The sequence below is a fragment of the Plectropomus leopardus genome, chromosome 1, assembly GCF_026936395.1.
Source record: "Plectropomus leopardus strain MGB_pleo_1.0 chromosome 1, ASM2693639v1, whole genome shotgun sequence".
Lineage (NCBI taxonomy): Eukaryota > Metazoa > Chordata > Actinopteri > Perciformes > Serranidae > Plectropomus > Plectropomus leopardus.
In genome coordinates, this window is record NC_142176.1 from 2,576,741 (window position 1) to 2,599,523 (window position 22,783).

Below are 22,783 nucleotides of genomic sequence, written 5' to 3' on the forward strand. Positions count from 1 at the left end.
ATACTTGTAGGAGCCAGGTGGACTGGATCCCCACTGGATCTCCAGGATGACCATTAAAAAACTGGTCCTCTAGAATCTGATCTGGCAGGTTCAGAGGGTTCCTGGAACTGAAGACCTGAAGACGTCTGTGAGCCGAGCGGAGCAGCAGGTCCTGGTCTGTTCGCTGTCCATGGTTCTGTAATCTCCCTATTATCACTTTAAAATAAAATTAGGTTGAGATGTTTCTTTCCAGTCACGCCGGGATTTGTAAGTTATGTACGGCTTTATTTTTTGTTTATGTTGTACTGAAGTCATTGTGGTTTAAGGTTGCATGCGCGCAATGAATTATGCTCGGGGAAAGAGGTTTTGGATTTCACTGGGTGACAGCTGCAATTCAGAGCTTAAAATGTCTCAACATTCAGCTCAAGCATTCGTCCACTCGCTCGTTTATTCAACATTTGCAAAGCTATACACTGAATCTGCTTAGAATTAGACGACATTGGAAATTACTTTATTAAAAAAGCATTATCAGTGATTTTAACTTCAGTAAACATGCTTTTATTGACTGATCTGTGCAGATATCAGCCTGGATTCATGTCACACATGTCTGCGAGGTCTAAAAAGGTGTCCTACCTGTTGGTGAACATGTATATCCAGTGTCATGTTAAATCTAAACAGAGGAGGAGCGGCATTTCCTCTGATATTGTTGGCTCAGTGCAGTTGGATGCTGGCCAGCCAGACAGCTGTCACTGAACTGCTGCCAGACTGGATTCACTAAGTGACTTGTACCAATGAATTTGTCCACATTACGTAATTCCCTGCTGAAAAAATAGCTAAAGTTGCTTCTGCTTAGCTTTTACTGCCATATAATAGAAGAATTTGTCATTCAGATTTATGTGTTTCAGGTGAATTCAAAAATATTAAAACTCTGGCAACGTGGTTTGTAATTCCACTGTAGTTCAAGGTTTTAACCCTTTCTTGTGCTGCGTTCAAATGCCTTTTAACAGGTGTGTAAAACTCAGACACCTGAGGAAATTGGTTTAAAATATTTTTTTTTAAAAATTGGATAAAAAGGCAATGAGCATCTTGAAAAGAAATGTTCTGCACATTGCAAAGAAAAAAAAACAGTAATAGGTGATAAGAAAATCATCTGAAAATTAGCTGGAGGGGAATATATTATATCAAAAAACTGGGAAAAATGTCTAGAAATTTTCATTTATAAATCTAATCATTATATATTTAGAGTTATTCTAAATAAACTTTTTTCTTATATATATTTTTTCTTTTATTTTAGCAATTTTAAGGTCTTTTTTTTAAACTTTTCTTTTTTGTTGGTTATTTCAGGTAATTTTCTTGTAACTATAAGTAAATTTCTTGCTATTTTTTTGGGCTGTTTTTTGCTAAGTTGCTCTTTGCCTTCTTCCTCTCACATTTGAAAGAAATCAAGCCAATTTGCTCAAGTTTTAAAGGGTTAATTCAAATCTGTAGTTGATAGCTTAAACTTAAAGTCATTGGATTGTTTTAACAGCTTTACCATGTATTTAATTTTGTTGGTAAAAAGAACATTTTGATGCGCTGAAATGTAACTTTGGCCATAAAGAATAACATTTAATGTCCTTTGAATCAGAAAATAAAAATAATTTATCGCCAAGAAGGTTTTCACTTACAAGGAATTTGCTTTGGTTTTTGGTGCAAAAATTCTAGATACAATAAATATATAAAGAGGAATAGAAATAAGTTGCTTTCTCGTTGCTCCTAACAGTGTGAAATGACTGGATGTTTCCTGTGTTCGGTGGCTGTGTGCTGCCTGCAGAGGGCATTACGCAGCTCAAACACGCTGAGAGCGGTCAGATCAGAGATGCACATTCACACGAGGCAGCCGGTCGGTCTGGAGGAGAGACGGCTGTCTGCCTCTGGAGGTCACTATTTACAAGTGAACTCTCCTGTGCTGCAGTTATGGAGCTGAGGAATCACGTTTACATGTAATTCTAATGATAAGTAAATAAACGAGCTGTCCTCGGGTCGTGTCACATGTTTGAGAGTCAGATAAAAACTCTCATTCTGACACATTTATAATATTCAGTAATGAGTCCAAACTTTATTCTCTCTTGGAGCATTTACTCTGTTTTCATACACATGAAACATGGTGCTGATGGTAGAAGAACAAACAAGGTGTTTGCACATGTAAGAAACGACCAGGAAAAACTCCACTTTGTAATAAGGCACTCTTTGAAACCTGCATATCTGCCTGATTTAGGAAAAAACCAATAAGCAATTTAAGAAAAAAATGTGCAAGAAATTAGCAAAAAGTTATTCAACCTTTAAAACTGCTTAAAGATTCAGTGAAAATAATTTTAAATATATAATTATAATAATTTTAAACATAGTTCTCTGAAGAAAAATCAAAGAAATTACTTGAAAAACTACTTAAAATTCCAGAATTACTTTAAAATGTATAATTCTGATAATTTTAAACATAGTTCTCAAAATAAAAAAAATCTGCAGCTTTAAAAAAAATCTATATCTTTTTCATTTCATGCAAAGTTGATTATTGTCTTTCTCCTTGTGTTTTTGAAAGAAATCAAACCAGTTTGCTCAGAGCTCAAATGTTTAAAAGGTTGTGAAAAGCATCTTAATGCAGCACAAGTGAACTGATCCAGGTTTCAAAGGGTTAAATGGTTTCAACATTGTAAATAACAGCTTAATTTCTGGTTTATAACTTGTGCTTTTCAGTTATAAACCTTTTATAAGAACATGATTTTAGCTTCAAGGGATTTTGAATGCTTAGATTTTTTCTTTTTTAGCATTTTTAGTTGTTAGCCCTAAATTGTGGAATAATTTAAAATTAGATATAAATATAAATATTTTAAATATAAATCAGTTTGCCTCAGATAATTATTTCTTTGCACTCCATTAATACCTTTAAAACCCGTCTGAAGACCTCTTTTCCTTTGCCTTTAAATGATCATTTTAACAGCATGCCTGTTCTTGCTTGTGCGTTTCTGTTTTTGTTAAGATTTTATCAAGTTTCTATGCTTTTATTAGGTAACTGATATTCTTTTATTTAAGACTCAGTTGAAAGCCTTTAATAAAAACATCTTTTTAGCTTCAAAGATTGTGAATCCTTTGAATTTTAACTCATTAATGATTAAATTGTGATCCTCTGTAGTGACCAGACACAAAGTGCAGTAAGTCTAAAGGATTTCACACAACAGACTGTGTCTTAATGCTTTATAACAGATCTTTAAAGCATTAATAAACCATTTATTTATTTGTTTTTTATAAAGCCATTAATTACAACTAGTAAACCTTCATAAAGGGAGCCTAATAAGAGACGCTCTGAGAGAGCAGTGATACTCAATTTATGGCCCGTGGACCTAATCTGGCCCTTGATAAGGTGCCGGGTCACCCATCAACCCCCTAACCCACTAACCCTAACCCTAGACCTCTGCTCTCTGAAACTCTGTTTTTTACCAAAATGTAAAAACTTACTAACCAAAATTACTTTGTTTTTTTTAATCTTTCGCGACCTTTAATTTTCCTACTTTTCCCTACATATTTTATATTGCATCTTTTTATTTTTTTATTTAAACACCTGTTATTTTATAGTGGATTTTAATAGTTTTTTAATCATATAAAACCTTTTAGAGGAAATTTTAACCAAAACAAACAGTGAATCCACTTTGTGGCCGCACCACTCGAGTATTCAGAAGAACGCTGCGTCGTAACCTGAACCCGAGCCAGAGCCTTCTGTTTAAGTATGAACTACTTATTATTTATTTATTCATTATTTATTATTCAAATACATATTTTTATTGATTGTCATATTAAAGCCCACCACAGGTGTCTTTTTTAACAGCCAGGTGAGAGACTGTGGGAGCTTTTACAATTTTAATTAAAACTGCAACTCCTGCTGCCCCACCTGGATCCCTGCCCCACTCAAACCTCCGTTTTTATCTAATTTAAAAACATTAAGTTTTTTTTATGGTTTTACAATGGCCTTCTAATTACCTGATCTGGATTTTACGAAGGAACTTTTTAACGTTTTTAACACTCACAGTCCCCCTGTGCCCGTGCGCCTCATAGCACTCATTTGGAGCCCTACCTTTTAACCCAACCATGAAAATAAGCTGAAAACAGCATCGAAATAGAGCTTGTTTATTTCTAAAAAGTACCTTTGGAGGATCCCCCACACCCCCGACAGAGGTCCCAGTTAAGCCCTTTGTCCTATAATTCTTTAAATGTCCTGAAGTCCTAAAAACATCCTAAATCCTAGAAACGTCCCACAATCCAAGAAATGTTCAAAAATACAAGAAATGTCCTAAAATCCTAGAAACGTCCTGAAGTCCTACTAATGTCCCAAATTCTAGAAATGTCCTAAAATCCTTGAAATGGATTGTTAATTTAAAAGGAGAAGGACGGGACCCCCTGACTGATGTCTGGGCTTATTATTTATATATTAATTATTAACGATTGTTCATCAGCTGGCTTCTGGCCTCTTGTTATTTTGCAAAATAAGCCCCAAGCAAGTTTGCTATCCCTGAGTTTTGACTTTTCTATGGAACACCTCGAGGGACAAAAATGTGTCTAATTCATCCCCAGTTTGCTGACAGTTTGAGTAAAGGACCCTCTCTCTGAATGACAGGCTCAGAATGATTTTGGGAACTCACAAAAAGCTTTCTTTCTTATACGAAACTGTTGTTTACAGCAGAGAAAACAATAAAAAGAGTTTTTTCCTATCAATACTGCAGATGATGTCGTTTCTATCGCCCGGCTGATAAATCGTAGTGGGACGTATCCGTTAGCGGATGTCCCGGATAGAAAGAGCACGTAGAGATTCAGAAGATAAATGTTGCTCAATGAAACAGATGGGCAGGGAGAGGGGCCACAAAGGGCCCTAACCTCTCTGAAGTCCTGCATTCCTGTTGAGTAATCTTAGAGTTGGGCATTCATAACGAGCCATAGCAAGGTGTTATACTCGGTATGACACAGTTTCTGCTTTCAGGAGGGCCTGCCTTGTTTATCGACTCTGCGGCTTTTGGTCGGCGTTTCAAAAAAAAGCCCAAAAGTCTCAGGCGGCATCGCTTCCCAGGCCCCCCTTGGGAGGAGCTATTGTCCGGGCCAGGAAGCCTCCCCAGCCCGCAGGTATAGAATGACAAGGCTTTATATGCTGCTACCTATAGATGGGAGCCAGGCAGGGCAAAACCGGAACGTCCAAAAAGAGTCCGAACGTGCTCCGGATGATTTTTGACGGTTGTGATTTGTTTCTGTTCGGCAGAGACAGGTGCAGCGATTTAACAAACGAGAGACGGATAATGTCAAATATAGAGACAGAAAGAGAGAGAGGGGGAATAACTCTGAATAAACCGATAACCACAGCAGTCTGCAAACACAGCAGGGAACATCGAAACCGTTCCCACAAGTCATTTTTAGACTCTACATGTGTTTTAATAGTAAGAAACAATAAAAGAACTCATAGATTTGACTAAATTCTTTATCATTTCAGTATAAAAGCTGCATTTTACAGTTAATTCAGTTTAAATCTGGTCTATTCATTTGAAACAGATGAATTAACTCTTTGAAACCTGCATTGACATCACTTTTTTGTTGCATTCAGACACCTTTTACAAGTATTAAACCTTTGAAAAAATTGATTTGATTTCTTTTAAAAACATGGGAAAAAAGACAAAGAGCAACCCGACAACAACAGGCAAACTGCCAGAAATGAGTAGATTCAGGATTTTTTTTTTTTTAAAGCTAGGGTAACATTTCCAGAGGACTATATTTCTAATCAGTGTGATTATTTATTCATTTTTAATAATAGTTATAATTTTTAAGATATTTTTCAGGTCATTTTTTTCAATTTTCCCTTTTTTGTTTTTTTCCTTTTTTAAATTTTCATGTAGTTTTTTTTGAAAGTTTTCCCAGGTTTCAAAAGTTAATAAAAAACAACAAATAACTGCATGCGATTAAAGAAAAGAAGTACGTCTGTGTTAAAGTTGTGCTGTTTTGCACTTTTTGTTAAAAAGAAAAAAGAAAAGTGCCATTGTGTGTTTGAGGCGGCGCTGCCTTCAAAGAGCTGCGACAGAAAGAAGAAACAAAAACTGAAACTGAGACTTCATCGAAAAGAAAATCTGTACATTCAACTTTAAAAACCAAAAACAGACCTTTGAATTTTTAAAGGATAGTGCTTACTGAATGAAATAGTAAAAGTGCAGTTTGTTTGTTCTGATTCAAGCTCTCTGAAGACAAACTTGTCTGAATAAATCAAAGAAAAGTCTGAACAAATGAGCCAGAACAAGAACAAATTTTTGACTTTTTGGTGCATAATGTTTCTCGAGATGCTCACACTTTAAAAAACTGTAAACTTGCCTTTTGTTTATGATTTGAGGACTGCAAACTGCTAAAAACAAACAAGAGTTGGAACAAATGAGCCAGAGCGAGAATGGATGTTTGACTTTTTGATGCCTGATGTCTCTTCAGATGCTGACACTTTTAAATGTGTAAAATTGTGGTTTTATTTGTTCTGATTCGAAGCTCTCCGAGACAAACTTGTCCGAACAAATCAAAGAAAAGTCTGAACAAATGAGCTGGAAAAAGAACAGATTTTTGGCTTTTTGATGCATTATGCTTCTTGAGATGCTGGCACTTTCTAAATTTGTAAAATTGCGGTTTTGTTTTTTTTACGATTCGAAGCTCTCCGAGACAAAATTGTCCAAACAAATCAAAGAAAAGTAAAAAACAAAGGAGTCGGCTGCGTCCTCGGGTCAGTACCATCGTGTTTTATGAACCAGCTGGTGAGTGAGAACTATGAGACAAACAGCAACATTTTGGTAAAATGCAGAAATAGTATTATCAATAACTTACAACACAGGCACCAAATAAATATTCATATCATTAGTAAAAAATATACAAAGTCCATCTTTGAGCTTACAGACAGTAGACTATCACATTGGAACAAAAATACACAGCGAGCTCATCTCTTCATGTGGATCTGACAAAAAGTGCTTTGCTGATTAAAGTCCTCTCTTCACTCGCCGTCATGTTTGGTAGCACTTCAGTAAGCAGAATATGATGAATATACTGTTTGTTTGTGACAAAAGAAAAGTCTCTGTACATGCATAGTGCAGACTGTATTTACAACATCAGCTGCTGTGAATGATTTTTTGCTTTTTACAAGTGAAGATGGGAGTTTTCAGCGATATTAACACGTCGGTTTACACGACAGTAGCGTTTTAAAGAAAGAGAAGCTTGTGTGTGTGTGTGTGTGTGTGTGTGTGTGTGTGTGTGTGTGAGAGAGAGAGAGTCAAAGTCTCCTGAAAGTGTAGATTTGATGAACATGTCACTCGCGGTGACGCTCTGTCTTTACTTCCTCTGTAGATTTTGTTTTCTGTGCATCAACCAAAAAAACTCATCCAGAGCAGCGCAGCATCCGGACTCATCCTCCGCTACGATCGAGCCACGTACGTGTCGAGATCAGGGGTCCGTGTTTGGTTGAGTCAAAGGGCCGCAGGGTCAGATATCGCCTCGAAAGGTCCACTCAATCATCTGCCCGCTGGCGCCGGCCTTTCCTTGCACGATGCCGGCGTCTGCGGCGGTCCCCTCGGCCGCCGTGGTGGTGCGTATGATGGTGCGAGCTCTGACTGTCTCTCAGCCGCCTCACCATCTCATGGTCCTTGTTGCCAAGCACCCGAGGCAGGAAGAGCGAGGCTTTGTCCGTACTGCGGGTTTTGAAGCCTCGCCGCGGCCGGCCTTTGCCGTTAATGGAAACGTACCACTGCCGCTTGGCGCTGGCTCGCCGCTTGCTGCTGCTGCCGCCGCCTGGTGGCAGCGGCTGCTCGGTAGAGTGGTGGCGGGACGCGTACGTGTTGTACCCCAACTCGTGGATCCGCTCCACAAACTCACACTCTTTGTTGAACACTTCCTGGGGAGAGGAAGAAGGAAGCGGTGAGGCACATTTGTTTCGCAGCTTGCCGTATGGTTCTGATTTACAGCACGAACTCTCAGAGACGCCGAGAGTTTCCGGTCTGCTGTCAGACTCCGAATCAGCCAGAAAATAATGAAATACATGTCAGATGAACACAGCAGGTAAACATTACAGCACGTCCAAAACCGTTTCTGCTGGTCAGACGTGACCCTTTAACCCGGAGACCTGCTTCACCTGAGGGCCACTTCTGCAGAACCACAGGAGGCCAGGGGCCAGTCCCAGCGGCCACATACGTGTTTCCGCGATTAGTTTCCAGGGATTGAGGACATTTCTCCAATTTTAGGACGTTTTAGGATGTTAGGGCATTTCTCGGATTTTAGGGCATTTCCTGGATTTGAATACGTTTCTACGATTCCAGGACCTTTCTAGGATTTTAGGACGCTTCCACAATTTTAGGACGTTTCTTGGACTCTAGGACGTTACTCTGACTTTAGGATGTTTCCAGGATGTTAGGACATTTCAAGGACTTCAGGACTTTTAAAGGATCTTAGGCTGTTTCTAGAATTTTAGGACATCCCTGGGATTTCAGGACATTTCGAGATATTAAGGTCATTTCTAGGATTTTATGACATATCAAGGATTCCAGGATGTTTCTAAGATTTCAGGATGTTTATCTGATTTTAGGGGCTTTTCTCTAATTTAGGACACTTTAGGACTGGCATGGTTTTGATAAACAATCTCTATTTTGATGCTGTTTATGCACTCTGGCGCCAAATCAATTTATTTTTATTGTGAATTAGAAGAAGGTTGGGGGGCCACTCAGCACCCAATCGAGGGCCAAATTTGGCCCGTGGTCCGTAAGTTGACTTTTGCTGCTTTAACCTGCTCAGAGTCAAACATGCTGCATGTGTTAAAGAGCACACGTGATGATGAGATGACATCTTTACTCACCGAGGCGTACAGCCGGCCTTTATCGTTCATGGCCAAATATCTGCCCGAGAAAAGCCCTTTAATGGCCACAACTCCCACATCCACCGCCGTGATCTCCATGATGCCTGCAACCCAAAAACATAACAGTTAATCACACAGCATCTAAATGATGTTTGACTTTCATCATGATTCAAAATCCTTCAACAGATCTTTCTATTCTCCGGTAAATGTTGTAAAATGGAAATCAATTAAAAAACAAGAGGAGCAAATTTACACTAAACAAACAAACACACAAACCTTTGTCACATTCACAATAAAGGACTTAATTTCCGGTTTTGTTTGCCCCATTCAGTGTGTTTATTGGCTGTTTTAATCAGTGCTTGATTAGTCAATGGCCCATTGAGCTGCCGCAGAGAGGCTCTAATGGCCGCTGATTAGATAAATACATCCGTTAGGACAGCGCCTTTGTCCCGCCGGGATGTTAATACTTTGGCTGATACTTATGGACTAATAGAGATTAACCTGCATGTCGGCAGCTTCGCTGTGACACACACACACACACACACACACACACACACACACACACACACACACACACACACACAGCGCGTGCACACACACGCACGCTTCGTTGAGTAAGTGACAGTGAAACTCTGATAGATTAATCATATCGAAAATTACTAAAATTGATCAAAATAAACAAATAACTAACTAACTAATATAATAGGCCTATAAAGACGGCCTATTTTAAATGTTTTCAAACGTACTTGATTGACTTGAATATGACGTGTTTCACTTCATTCACAAATCTGCATTTTGATAAAAACAATCTGACCCAACATTTAAAAGTCAAACTAAAAAAACTGGATTGTGCCAAACTGACGCACAAGTTATTATAATAATAGTTTAGTTAGTAGTTAATAGTTTTTCCAACAGTTTTCTGTGCGTAAAATGTGATGAAATACTTACTATATGGGTTGTTTTCCTCCAGCGATCCGTCTATTTTCCCATTCGGATGAATTTGTAAATGATATTTAGTCGCGCAGTAGAGTTTCCTGCGTCGCGGCGCTCCTCCGAGGTGCTCGTACACTCCTCCGCGGCCCCCGGCGTCCCTCCGCTGCCGGGGGTCGCAAGCCTGTCCCGGGGCGCAGCGAGCCCGGGGACAAACGGGATCCAACAGGCTCAGCAACACCAGCAGAGGAATCACCAGCATTGTGGCATGGCCGTGGAGCGCGAACTGTGGCGAGAAAAAGGAGAAGTCCTGCGCGGCTCTCGGGGTCCCATTAAAGTGTCGGGGCCCCAACGCTCGAGAGCTCCAGCCTCGCGCACATCCGTGAGACACAGCAGCGGAGGTGCAGGCAGGGTCCCGCTCCGCGCCTCTGACTGCTGCTGGAAATCCCTCCTGCGGATCAGACTGAGAGGCTGCGCGCAGACGGAGCGCACATATAAAAGAAGCTTGTGGCGACAATAGGCTGAACTCCGACCAATTGATACAAAGGAAAGGGGGAGGCAAAAGGTATCAGCCCTGTGTGAAGTGAGAGACGTGGATAAAATTACACAGTGGCTGAGTGCGGAACAGCTCTGCTCTGAACTCCTCTGCTGAAATATCCTGAAAGAGCAATTAGACATCCCAAATTATACAGGCGGGCTGAGCCTGCCGCGAGCTCTGCAACAGGTGAGGACTGTTGCTGGATGTTTGAGAAATCCTTAAGCGCCTTAACCTTTAAAACACCTTCGGCATGATTTTTTCTGTTGAATTCAGGCATTTAAGCCACACAAACTAAGGCCTTTACTCTCATTTCTCTCACACTTGAGAATTTAATTCACCCAAAATCTGGGACATTTTAAGAGGTTAAGAATTTTGACTTTCAGGTGGTCCACTCCCTAAAGCAGTGAAACTCAACTTACAGCCAGATGGCCCCCCAACCATTTTCTCACAATACAAATGTGCAATATGGTGCATAAAACAGTGTCAAAATAGAGCTTGTTTATCAAAAAAATTGTCTTTGGAGGATCCCCCACAACCCCCGAAAGAGGTCCTAGCTAAGACCCTCATGTCCTAAAATCCTAGAAACGTCCCTCAATCCTAGAAATGTAGTAAAATCCGAGAAATGTCCTAAAATCCAAGGAATGTCATAAATCTTGAACTCTCCTTAAATCCTAGAAATGTCTTATAATCCTAAAAACGTCCTAAAAACCTTTGAACATCCTAATATCCTAAATCTGAAAGCTGTCCAGAAATCCTAGAAATGTCTTAAAAACCTAGAAAGGTCCTTAAATTGTAGAAACATTAAAAAATCCAACAAATGTCCTAAAATCTGAGAAATGCCCTAAAATGCTGTCTTAAAAACCTAGAAACATCCTAAAATCCTAGAAATGTTCTGTAATCCTAGAAATGCCCTAAAATCCTAGAATCATTCTAAAATCTTAAAAATGTCCTAAAATCCTAGAAACACCCTATAATCCTAGATATGTATGGACATTCTAAAAATGTCCTAAAATCCTAGAAATGTCCTAAAATCTTAAATACGTCTTAAATTAACAAGTTCACAAAAGTTCGCACATCCAGATGACAAAAACTAGCTCCTAGATGAGCGATAATACAGGAGAAGAAAAAACAAAGACTTTGCTCCCGACAATATTTAATTCAATTACCACCGAGGTGACGTTTTGAGCTACTTGCTCGTCATCAGAAAACTGTGCAACGCCCTCCGCTGATGACTCATCCCTGATCGCACTGGTTCCACTCAAAACTGGTGGAAACGTGGGCTGGTTTTCTAGATAGCACCACGGTTCCACGAGTCCTGAACGGAAACGGCTCAAGAACTAATTCGGTGGAAAAAGGTGTAAGAGTTGATCCAGAGGTGGTGACGAACCGTCACTGCGAGTCGGTCAAACCTCGTTTCTAAAAAAAAGTTCCTTCTTTGTTCTCAAAAGTATTTAGATGCTGCTTCCTCCGCCTGACCTGTAAGCACTGCCCGCTAATGCTAAGGGTCATTTAAGTTAAATTAAGAAAAAAAGACAAATGAACGGTCTGTCACCGCTCTCCATGTGCTCCTTAATTCTTTATCCTCCACCCGAGCAATACATCGCCCCAGACTTTTCCCATCCTAATGCCCCGGCTCTGGCTAGGCAGCAGCCGGTGGGCGGAAGAGCAGCAGGCTAAATGACTACTGCCTAAATTGCTTCCATCTTGGTCGCATTATGGTTTGCATTCTGGTAATTAGCACCATCATCTACAAATCTCTCTGCCCTTTGGCGCTGCTCCACCGCTGCTACGAAGGCCTCTGCTGAGAATCCCCCAGAGAGTCGACGGTTAATTTGTCTTCCCCTCCCATACATCACCCGACGAGCGGCCTCTGTCATTTTATTTACCCCGATGATCAGAGAAAAGGCAGCTCTCTTTTAATTACAAAATGTGTGCACGTTAAGCCTCCGAGACCCCTCGCGAGTCAGACAACACACCGAAAACATGAGCCGGACCGTGTGTATCAGCGGTTGTTCTGGTGGCCATTTCTAAGTGAGACGCTCTTGATGTGGTTAAATGCTGGAAGAGGGTGGAACCTCAGATGTGGTATGCTGTTTCTCTCAGAAACTATTTTAATTACGCTCCCCTCCACGCCGCCCACAAAGCATCCCAGCAATAAGCAGAGCAAGCGCTCTCAATTTGTGATGCACACACGCTCGCACACACACTCTTCACATCAGGATAAATCTGTTGTTGTTTTTAATTTTGGAGGTTAAAATGAGCTGAAACCGAGCTTCAGGTTTTATACTCAGATGCATTTGGCTGCAGGGTTAGGGTTAACCCCATGTGCGACCTCCGTACGTAACACGGGACTCTCTACGTTTCCACACAAACCTTAGTGGAAAAGTCCAATCTGTGTATTTTCAGCAGTGGGTTTCATCTTCAGAGGTATTTTCTTGCTCTCACAGATGTCTTCTTAATGCGGGACATATTAAAATGTTTGAGACCAGCGTTTAATCCAACATCGCCACAGCAGCCATATATTATGTTTAATAATGTTTAAATAACACAGAAACGAATTCCAAAATAATTGTTTTTTATGCCTCAAAAGCTAATTTATAAAAATAATTGAAAGTTCCATTTCCACCTCCTGAAGCAGGACATAAGCACATAAAATATCCTGTAGCCAATTTAATATCTGTGAATAAAATTCCTAATAGTAATAGTAATAATAATAATAACAACAGCAACAACCATTAAAATAAAAATAAAAATAAAAATAATAATAATAATAGTAATCATGACTTTGTTTATACAGTACATAAAAATTGCTTTACAACTGAAAAAAGGTTATAATCTACAAAATATGTCCAAGGAACAAAATATTAGAACCTTCTTAAAGTCCTAGAAATGTCCGATAATTCTAAAATGTCCTAAAATCCAACAAATGTCTCAAAAACCTACAAACGCCCTGATATCCGAGAAACATCCTAAAATCCTAGAAATGTTCTGAAATCCTAGAATAGTCCTAAAATTGTAGAAATGTCCTAAAATCTGAGAAATATCCTAAAATCTAAGAAATGTCCTAAAATCTGAGAAATGGCATGAAATCCTATAAACCTCCAAAAATCCTAGAAATATCCTAAAATCTAAGAAATGTCCTAAAATCTGAGAAATGGCATGAAATCCTATAAACCTCCAAAAATCCTAGAAATCTCCCTAAAATCCCCCAAAACATTGTCAATTCCTAGAAATTCCTAGAAGTGTCCTAAAATCTGAGAATCGTTGTGAAATCTGAGAAATGTCCAAAAATTCAAAAATGTCCTAAAATCCTAGAAATGTATTCAAATCGTAGAAATATCCTAAAATCCAAATTACGTCTTAAAACCCTAGAAATGTCCTACAATACTATAAACGTGTATGGGCTGCTGCTTTAAAGCTGAAACGATAGAGGTCCACACACCGAGGAGATCCTATTAAAGGATTTTATTCTGTGAAATAAGTAATGTATGAAATGTCACTTATTTCGCAGAATTAAATCCTTTAAGGGGAGCTCCCCGGTGTGCGGACCTCTATCGTTTCACATCTTGGTTTATCTTGGATCCAGCACCCACTACGAGATGCGCGTGTCTTATTTTTGAATCTTCCTGCTGCTTTAAAGGGACATACACTTGCGTATCATCTGCATAACAATGAAAGTTGATATTGTGAATAGGGGACCCAGATAAGACCCCAGGGGGACCCCAGCCAGCTGCCAGAAGACAATGTTGACATTGTGCATTTCTACAAACAACAAATAAGTTACATTTGCAGGTTTCACACGCAACATTTCTAAGGCGACTTACTATGAGCCGACTTCGTCATCAGGAGGAGGAGATGGTGAATGATATGATACCTTCATGAAAGACCTGCCAAGCTGCAGACCACTTTTGAAGACCTAAAAACAAACAAAAAGAGAAAATTATTAGAATTTAGTAATCTCCAAACGAGAAGCTGTTTTATTTCTAATGAGACAAAGAAAAGACGATTGTTCTCCAGGTGACTGTGATAAGCAAGGAGTTCACACACAAAAAAAACAAACAGTTACAGCAAGCATAATTTATCGATCAACTCGTTACGAAAGTGTATGTCATTCAAGAGAGACAATAAAAACAAGTGGTCAATATTGTCATTAGGGCTGAGCGATAAGGAATAAAGTCTTATCACAATACTTTTTTCATATCAGTTGATATTGATATATATCACAATATACATCAAATCACTATTTCTGTCAAGCTTAAAGGTTCCTTTGACTCCTAAGTGAGATATGAAGATATCATAAGGTTAATTTTGGTTTAAATATTTATTTTCTGTCAGACATTGAACATGACAAATATACTGTAGAACAGGCGTCACCAGCTGGAGGACCTATTCTACTAAAATTCAAAGAGGTCCAGTTACTAAAATTTCCTCCCCGCAAAGGTCCGAGCCTCATACATAAAATCAATATCACCATTAACTGAACATTTTTGCTCTTTTTTTGTGGTTTGTTTTTTGCCCTCACAGTTCACTGACACAGTTTCATGTGACCATGGTGTGTTGGAGTGTAATAAACATATGATTTATTATTATTTATTAAACTTTCCAGCATTATATAAAAATGAAAAGCTCCATCTTAAACAAACTTCAGGTAAATTTAAGCACATTGTGCTGATAAAAGGCCAACCTCTCCTGACTGCAGGACTCTGACTTCAACTTCTGTCAAACTTCTGTGCTATTTATCATTTTCCTCAGGAATTAAAAACTTTTGAGTCGGCCTACTTCTCCTATAGCTGCCAACAGCCTGCCAACATTCCCAGTTAGAGAAAGGCTGAAAATAAGCTCATGTGCTTGTGGCCCCGGGCCCCCAAAACATTACATCTGCCCCTGGTGATAATAATGAGAGCTCAGCGCGAGCGGCTGGATGAGACACGGAGCGATGCGTCCTGGTGTTTCTAAATAATTCATCCAAAGTCTGATTAAAGCTGAAACTAACACAAAGTTGTCTGTAGAAGTCTAGAGAAGTCACTTTCACCTCTGCAAATGTGTCTGTTTCAGAAAACAGGGGTGACAAAAACAGGGGTGACAAAAAATGGGGACAGTAAGGAACAGTTATATAGCTACCAATCACAACTTTATAAGATTGAAATGCAAAAGAAATGAACCGAACTGAACTGAATCAGACTGCTGGCTGAAATGGTTTCATGCTGCCTTCATCTGCTTCTCAGAAATATTGTATTTACGGGTTACGAGCACATGATCGACCCTCCAGAGTCGCAATTTCGAGTGGGAAATTGGGAAATTTCGATGATACGTGAGTAACTGCGAAACGGTCTCACGCCGAAGTCGTCATATGGTGACGGTCGGTCAGTGACCTTCCACGTCAATCTATAACGTTTTGAGTTCGGAGTGAGAACGGGTTGGGTAACCAGGTAAAATAAGGAGCAAGGATGCACTTGATGAGTTGGCGCGTGGGGAGGTGAATGACTAACATTAACAACTGATGTTGGTGCAGCAGTCTGGAATCCACTTCCTGCGTGTGTTTTCTACACCTTACCATGTGCCTCTTTTGCCTAAACCTAACGATCTGTGACTTTTGTGCCTGATCCCGACCACCGTGACAGTTGTTTACATGACGGTGACGGTCTGCATCATCCCATGACATGCATCCTGGAACGTCATAGGTCGACGTGGCAAGGATAACTAAAATGTTGTAGGTTGATGTGGAAGGTCGCAGCCGACTGACCGAGTTCGGAGTGACGTGTAACGTGTTGGTTGCTGAGTTGAGGTTTGCGTGACGTTTCAGGGCAGCAGAAAAATCAGAAAGCATCTAAACAGTGCCAACCATTGACGGTAAAAAAATGATAGATTTTCTTATGTTTTTTTCCTAGCAGTTCTCATTTACTTTAAGTAGTTGCACATTTTAGTATATGCATCTATCAGCTGTAGCAAGCAGGCAAACTCTTCACTATAAAGCCTGACAGGCGAGCTCATAAATGAATTAAACATCAGCTACAAACCAGATGTGCATTTTAAGTTTTGGTAAAACATCAGCCCCAGCAAAACAACGTTTTCCTTCTAGTGTTAATGTTTGATGCTTTTTTCTGACCAGAGCTTTTGAATGCACCTGAAGGCAGCATTAATGTACAGAGTGCTAACGTCACAAATGAGGCCGGGTCAGGGTTCGGGCATCAGAGGACATCTCAAATGCATCTTGAGAGATCACTTGTATTGAATTTCGCGTCCCTGCTCACTTCTGAATGTGGGGAAACTTCAGCCTGGGCCAAACAGAAGAAATGCACGTTTGTGCTCGGCCGCGGAGTGGCTGCAGCAGCTGTTTGATGCCTCGGCTCGGGTACAGACTTCTTGTCCGAGTTTTTTGGCAGAGGCAAATCAACTGTGTTTGGGGTGCTTTGTTCTGCTATCTACACAATACAAAGTTGACTAATTGGTCCTTCAGTGTGGCTGGGGAGCCATTCGAGTTCACATTACACTGCACACTTGCATTCCTGACCACCTCCCGATGCGGCCGCAGTTATCAGGTCCCAGCGAGTCCTCGTTTTGGACGCATTCACACCTGAGTTTTCGAGAAAAGCTCGGCCAATTCCTGATTATTTACCCAACTGAAATATTTTAAACCATTCCTTTTGCCATCATCCACTTGACAAATGAATCCAAACCGAGCCACATGGAGTGCTCCGAGACAAAACCCAAAAGCATACATTTTAACTTTCCTTTTTTTCTCTCCTCCAGCCATGAATGAAAGCAAGAATTTCAGGGCTCCTTTTTTAATTGACCTCCCAAAAATTCTCCCCGCCCTCCCCGCCACCACCCCAAAAAACCCCTCTTGGCACAAAAGGGTTTCTTTTCTGCAATAATACAAAGGTTATTAGCCAGGTCCTTTTCTTGGCCCCCCCTTTTAGCAGAGGAAAAAGGAGGTACCAGTAATCCAGAGCAAATCAAAATGACCTTTGAACCCTTTCTGCTGTACTTTTTCTCATGGGCAGATTTCTTTGGTGAGGCGGTGATCAGAGGGCTGAACCCAGCCGCTGCCTCTCGTCTCCTGACAAATCGCTGCTGAGCCTCTTTTGTCCCCCTGACTTTGATCTCACCTGCTTGTCAGGCGCTTCAGAAAGAAGTCTCGTACAGTTCCAGCACACAGCAAACAAATTGGCAACTATTTTATTCTGCCTCTCTCTCTCTTTTCTCTCTGCGCAGCCAAGTTCAGACTCCAATATCGGCATGTTGGTTTAGTTAATGGTGCTTCCAAAGCTTGTAAATACAACTAAAAGTCACAGTTTTGAATAATTCAGCCGGACAGTATCATTAAAAACCTCATTGTGACATCTGGTGAGAAAGACGCTCAGGAGCAGATAACAAAAAGGACACAGCAAAGACAAAAAAAAGTAGAAATTCATCTGATTTAAAGATTTCAGCTTTTCTCAGATAAACAAAATGAGTTTGTCTGTGTTGCTTGCATCACTTTGTTGACCCTTTGAAACCTGAGAAAATTAGCTTGGTTTCTTTAAAAAAATGAGAAGGCAATGTGCAATGCAAGAAAAAATTAACAAAAAAAAATCTAAAAAATTGTAAAAAGTACAAGAAAATTACCTAAAAATTAGAAAAAATCAAACAAAAAGCAAAGCAAAAGAAAACAAATAAGTAACATTTTAAATATGTAATCTTAACAATTATAAATCTAGCTTTTTTGTTATAGTTTTTTCCCTTATTTTCCCAGTTAAAAAAAAAACAATTTTCTAAATCTGCTAATTTCATGTGTGTCAGATTTCTCACTGAGCTGCTCACTGTCTTTCTGCTCAAAGGTTTAAATACTTGCGTATCACTGTATCATACTGAATGTTTGTCCTGTAAAATCTGTTCCTTTACAGCAAAAAAAAATTAAAAATCATAAATTAATTAGAAACTACCTTTGTAATTCCAGTACAACAGAGCACAGCATTTTGTGTACAGATCATTTTTAGCATTAAATCTGCACGTCAGTAGCTGCTGGCTAATGTTGTCTTTTCAATTCTTGCTTAAATCTCATTAAAAAAATAAACATAAATAAAACCAACAAAATTTTTTTTAAAAAATCAAAAAAATTATTTTTATATTGAGTATTATTTTTACCGTCAGTGTATTTCATATATTTTCTTACAACATCCTAAAAGTAACCAAGGCTTGATTAATGTTTGTATGCTAAGGCACCGTACAGCACTTGGTCAGAGGTTTGGGAAATAAAGCCGTAAACTTTTTAGATTTAGTGGAGTAATGGCGCGCTGAGCAGGCGGCGAGCTCGCTCTGTGTGTGCTGCAATCTGAGCTTCTCTGTGGTTTCTTGTGGTGAGCCGGTCTGACCACACGCGCATGTTCGTGCGTGTGTGTATCCCTCTGGCTAACTCACCGCTCTTACTTTGCACTGCGCTCATACGGCTGTTACCGCCGACATCAGGATGGCGCACTGCAGAAGTGAAGCGCCCTTTAAATGACCTGCATCTAACACGAGACGCAAGGCTTGAACCCGAGTCCTGAACCCGAATATCTCTCGAATAATACTAAGAATATGAGAGGAGCTCATATGAGCGCCCACCTGTTGTGGAATTCACAATCTCGTAAGCGGAAACTGTTCTGGGAGTGCTCGATGTTGGATTTTTCACTGATATCTGATAAGCAACAACTCATTTGTCAAATTACCGATGTATCGATTTTAACCTGACTTAACTGATCTTTAAGTCTCTTCTGTAATTAAAATCATTTCATGCAAACTCTTACAATGATGGCGCACCAGCAGATGGAGACATGAATTTCAATGCTTTTCAATGTAATAGTCATTCATTGTGCAAAATAAGGAAAATACTTCCTCTTAGGGTTGATGTTTTATGCATTTATACTTTGTCAATTTAAAAACAAGTTATGATGGAGTGGCATTTCCATTTCAGGTTTTTATTTTATTAGTTCAAATGAATAAAAATGATAAATGACTTCAGTCTATCGATTTACCATTTACTTTTGGTTTCCTGTCAGAGGAATTATTATTATTATTATTTTGACCACATTACAACATGTGATATTCACATAACAACATTAGATTATTGTGCATTTGTATTTAAACATGACAGGAAGAAGTGCTCTCCATAATCTAATTCTGCCCACTCTGTTTCTGGACATACTGAGTAACTTTGGTGAGGGGGTGACCCTGTTAAAAACCCCCAAAACAAAACATGTAGGAAACTCTACAAGGTGTGGGTCACATGATTCACGGGGTCACATGAAGGCTACCTTTCTAAAGTCCTACAAACTACAGTGTGCTAACATTATACTGTAATCCTGTTACACTGTTCTCATACAGCACTGTATTCAACAAAAACACAATTAAAACATCCTACACGTCTATTTCATTCATAACTGAGTTATTTATCATTTATCTGTATAATTGTTAAGATGGATATGTTTTCAACTAAAAAACTGCCACGAATCTTCAATCTATTCCGTGTTTAACTGGATTTTTTTTAATAGCGATCTGTATAATTATCAAGATGAGCGTGTTTTTGACTGAAGCACGGCAAAACTTCTTTGATCAACTTTGTTCCTGGCTGGACAGTAAAGGCTGCAGCACATCTAAGTGGATAAAAATATCGATTAACAGGATTTAAATGGACAGAAAATGAGGGCTTTTATGTATCCTACAGTACAATCACAAAAATCAAGGGAAAATTACCACAAAATTAATTATGCTTGTATGTTTAATAAATATGTGTATGTGCATGTGTCTGTTACTTGTATGTGAATACTATTTTTTCTAGTGTGTGTGTGTGTGTGTGTATCAAATACTTGCATGTTTGTGTGTGCAGGTTTCTAGGTATATTCACATTTGTATTTTCTATGCATGTTAGTGTGTGTGTAAATGGTGTTTATGCGCGTATGTTTAATGAATGTGTGTATATGCATTACTGTGTGCGTGTTGCCTGTATGTGAAAAGTATTTGTGTGTGTGTGTGTGTGTGTGTGTGTGTGTGTGTGTGTGTGTGTGTGTGTGTGTGTGTGTGTGTGTGTGTGTGTGTGTGTGTCTATCACAGCCATTGATGGCCTCTAGAGTTTCATCCCTCCACAATCATTTGCCTGTTGGAAGGTGCAGCCGCTCTGCAGGCATCTGAAACCTGCAGCTAACAATCAAAGAGCTGTAGGAGTATAGGACAGACCTATCTGGTTACAGAGGGAGAGCGAGTGAATGAGAGACAAAGAGTGACAGTGCGAGAACGAGAGAGAGAGTAGCGAGAAAGAGAAAGCGTGTAAGAAAGAGAAAGGGACAAAAACATTACAGAGGTTGTTATTTTCGTCCGTCTTCTGCGGCTCTTTTAGCATTCGTCTTCTCACTCATGTTTCCTCTTTTCTGCATGAGAATCAGTTTAAACCAAGATGAATTCACGGCAAACCTGTTTGTCTTTTTCCTCACAAAAAGACTCCTTTGACTTTGATGTGCCAAGTGCACGTGACAGAAAAATCAACACACAGGGCACCTTTTAGTGTCTCTCTGTGATGCTGAGCTCAAACACACTGTGGTTACTGTTGTCAAACAGTTACACTGTAAGCAACTGCTGCTCATTTACAGCCAATCTCCGTCAGTTAAGTAGTGTATTTGTACTGTAGTTAGCAAAGCATTGTGGATTACACTTGAACCAACAGCACTGCTGTGTTAGACGACAGGACGCTACAGTGTTTTTTGGAAACAGGGTGTTGCATGGAGAATTTGGAGCTCGGTCAGAAGTTAGTCTTGTAATTCTAACATCAGGCTTTTTGTTTCAAAGTCGATTTCCTTTGAGAAAAACAGACAGAAATGGGGCGCTCTGTAGCTCATTTGGTAGAGCAGGCACTGGATGTACAAAGGCTACGTCCTCGCTGCAGCGGTCGCAGGTTCACGTCTGACCCAGGCCCTTTGCTGCGTGTTGTCCCTTCTCTCGACCCCTTTCGCACTGAAGCCTGTTCTACCCAATAAAGCTGCAAATGGACTCTGCAATAGTCACGGGTATTTATCGCCTCTAGCTCCGATTGGGATTGATGGGAACTCAACACCCGGGTGAACACGGTAATTTCAGCTCCGTAACTGGTGAGATGCAGTGACGTGCTGTTCCTTAATTACCCTCCGTCTCCCCCTAAGCTGCGCACAAACATTATTCCAAGTTAGTCTGCACCGAGTTTGAAAGAGAGACTGAATTAGAAAGATATAAAAAAGGAGAACAAACCCCTGAAAAGTTTTTAAAGAACTCTGTTCCTGCTGTTTACCTGTTCTCCTGCCTGTCTGTGATGTCGCACGGACACACCAACAAAACAACCCAAACACACACACAAAAGCTGACAGAAAGAAGGCAGCCTCATGTGCTGCAATGGTGTGTTCACTGGCAGTGGGAATACAACCCATCGCCTAAAATTTGGAAGGTTTACCCGTGTTTGAAAAACCTGCACGCAGGCGCTAATTTTAGGTAAGGGGTATGAGCAGAAGACAGATGAAGTGGTTTTAACCACATTTCACTTCACAGTGATTCAAACTACCATCCACGGTGAGCGTAAAAGAATTAGATGCAGCAGGTTGTGAACGTTGGAGACCGGCGGGCTTGAATCAGCAGAGGAGTGACCAGTAGAGCCAGTGTGTGTTTTCCTTCAGGTTTTCTCGCCACTTGAGGTTTCTTGCAGCCTGTCAGAGCGAGGCTGCGATCACTCAGTGAGCTAGTTCTCCTGATGACAGACGTCTGTCTTGAAGGCACTCGAGGGAGCGATGTGTTTGCTTTTGTCTTTCAGCTGACATGCTGCAGCTATGTTAATGCCTCTCTGCGCTCTCTCTGTTGGCCAAAGCTTCTTTCTCACCTGCATGCATGCAGGGGTGAGTCGCACCAACAGGGGTGGGTGGTAACTTGCTACAAATAAAAGTAAAGTCTTTTTTCTAAGGAACAAGTATTTTTAATGTTCCTTTTTTAAAAATAAACTGAGCTGAGCAAGTAGATTTTTAAGCCAGCAATTTAGTTTGTACCTCACAGCATTTGCAACTTCTACATTTTTTCCAACTCGTCTACTGGTTTCCAGCTTCCTGGAGGAACCACTCCTCTTCTGACCACAATGTGATGATGATGGAGCAAAACCCAGAACAAGAGGCAGCTTCCAGCGACAATCTCAGACCACACGTGTCAACGCTTTTTATACCAAAATCTGTAAAAGACAGCAGTTACATGATGAAGTGCTTGCTTTGCCTACCAAGAAACACAGTACTCATGTTTTCGACAGCAGTGTGGTAACAGTGTAGTTAGGTTCAACCACAAAAACCACGTGGTGATGGTGAGGAAAAAAAGTCATGTTTTGGCTTAAAACAACCATGTTTGGTGGCACAAAAGCGTCTTGAAAAACAGGGACAAGCCAGAGAAAAAAATAGGTTTGGTGGCTTAAACACTGCACAGTTTGTTGTCACAACAGCCAA

At 40.0% G+C, this 22,783-nt stretch overlaps 1 protein-coding gene across 1 annotated transcript; it reads right to left on the reverse strand.

Annotated features, from left to right (window-relative positions):
• Positions 1-5,459: 5,459 nt before the first annotated feature.
• Positions 5,460-10,340, reverse strand: fgf3 (fibroblast growth factor 3). The gene is made up of 3 exons (XM_042483790.2): positions 9,806-10,340; positions 8,858-8,961; positions 5,460-7,903 (listed from the first exon to the last, which is right to left on the reverse strand). The coding sequence occupies exons 1-3, from the start codon at positions 10,047-10,049 to the stop codon at positions 7,520-7,522; spliced, it is 732 nt and encodes a 243-aa protein (XP_042339724.2). The 5' UTR covers positions 10,050-10,340; the 3' UTR covers positions 5,460-7,519.
• Between the last annotated feature and the right edge of the window lie 12,443 nt (positions 10,341-22,783).

Bases quoted from the DNA above. Each gene is read 5' to 3' on its own strand.
- fgf3 (XM_042483790.2), bottom strand. From the start codon at position 10,049: ATGCTGGTGATTCCTCTGCTGGTGTTGCTGAGCCTGTTGGATCCCGTT. The intron at 8,962-9,805 runs GTAAGTATTTCA...TTTGGGTTGCAG, and splicing joins GGAGGAAAACAACCCATATA to GCATCATGGAGATCACGGCG. The intron at 7,904-8,857 runs GTGAGTAAAGAT...TCCTCTCCCCAG, and splicing joins AAGGCCGGCTGTACGCCTCG to GAAGTGTTCAACAAAGAGTG.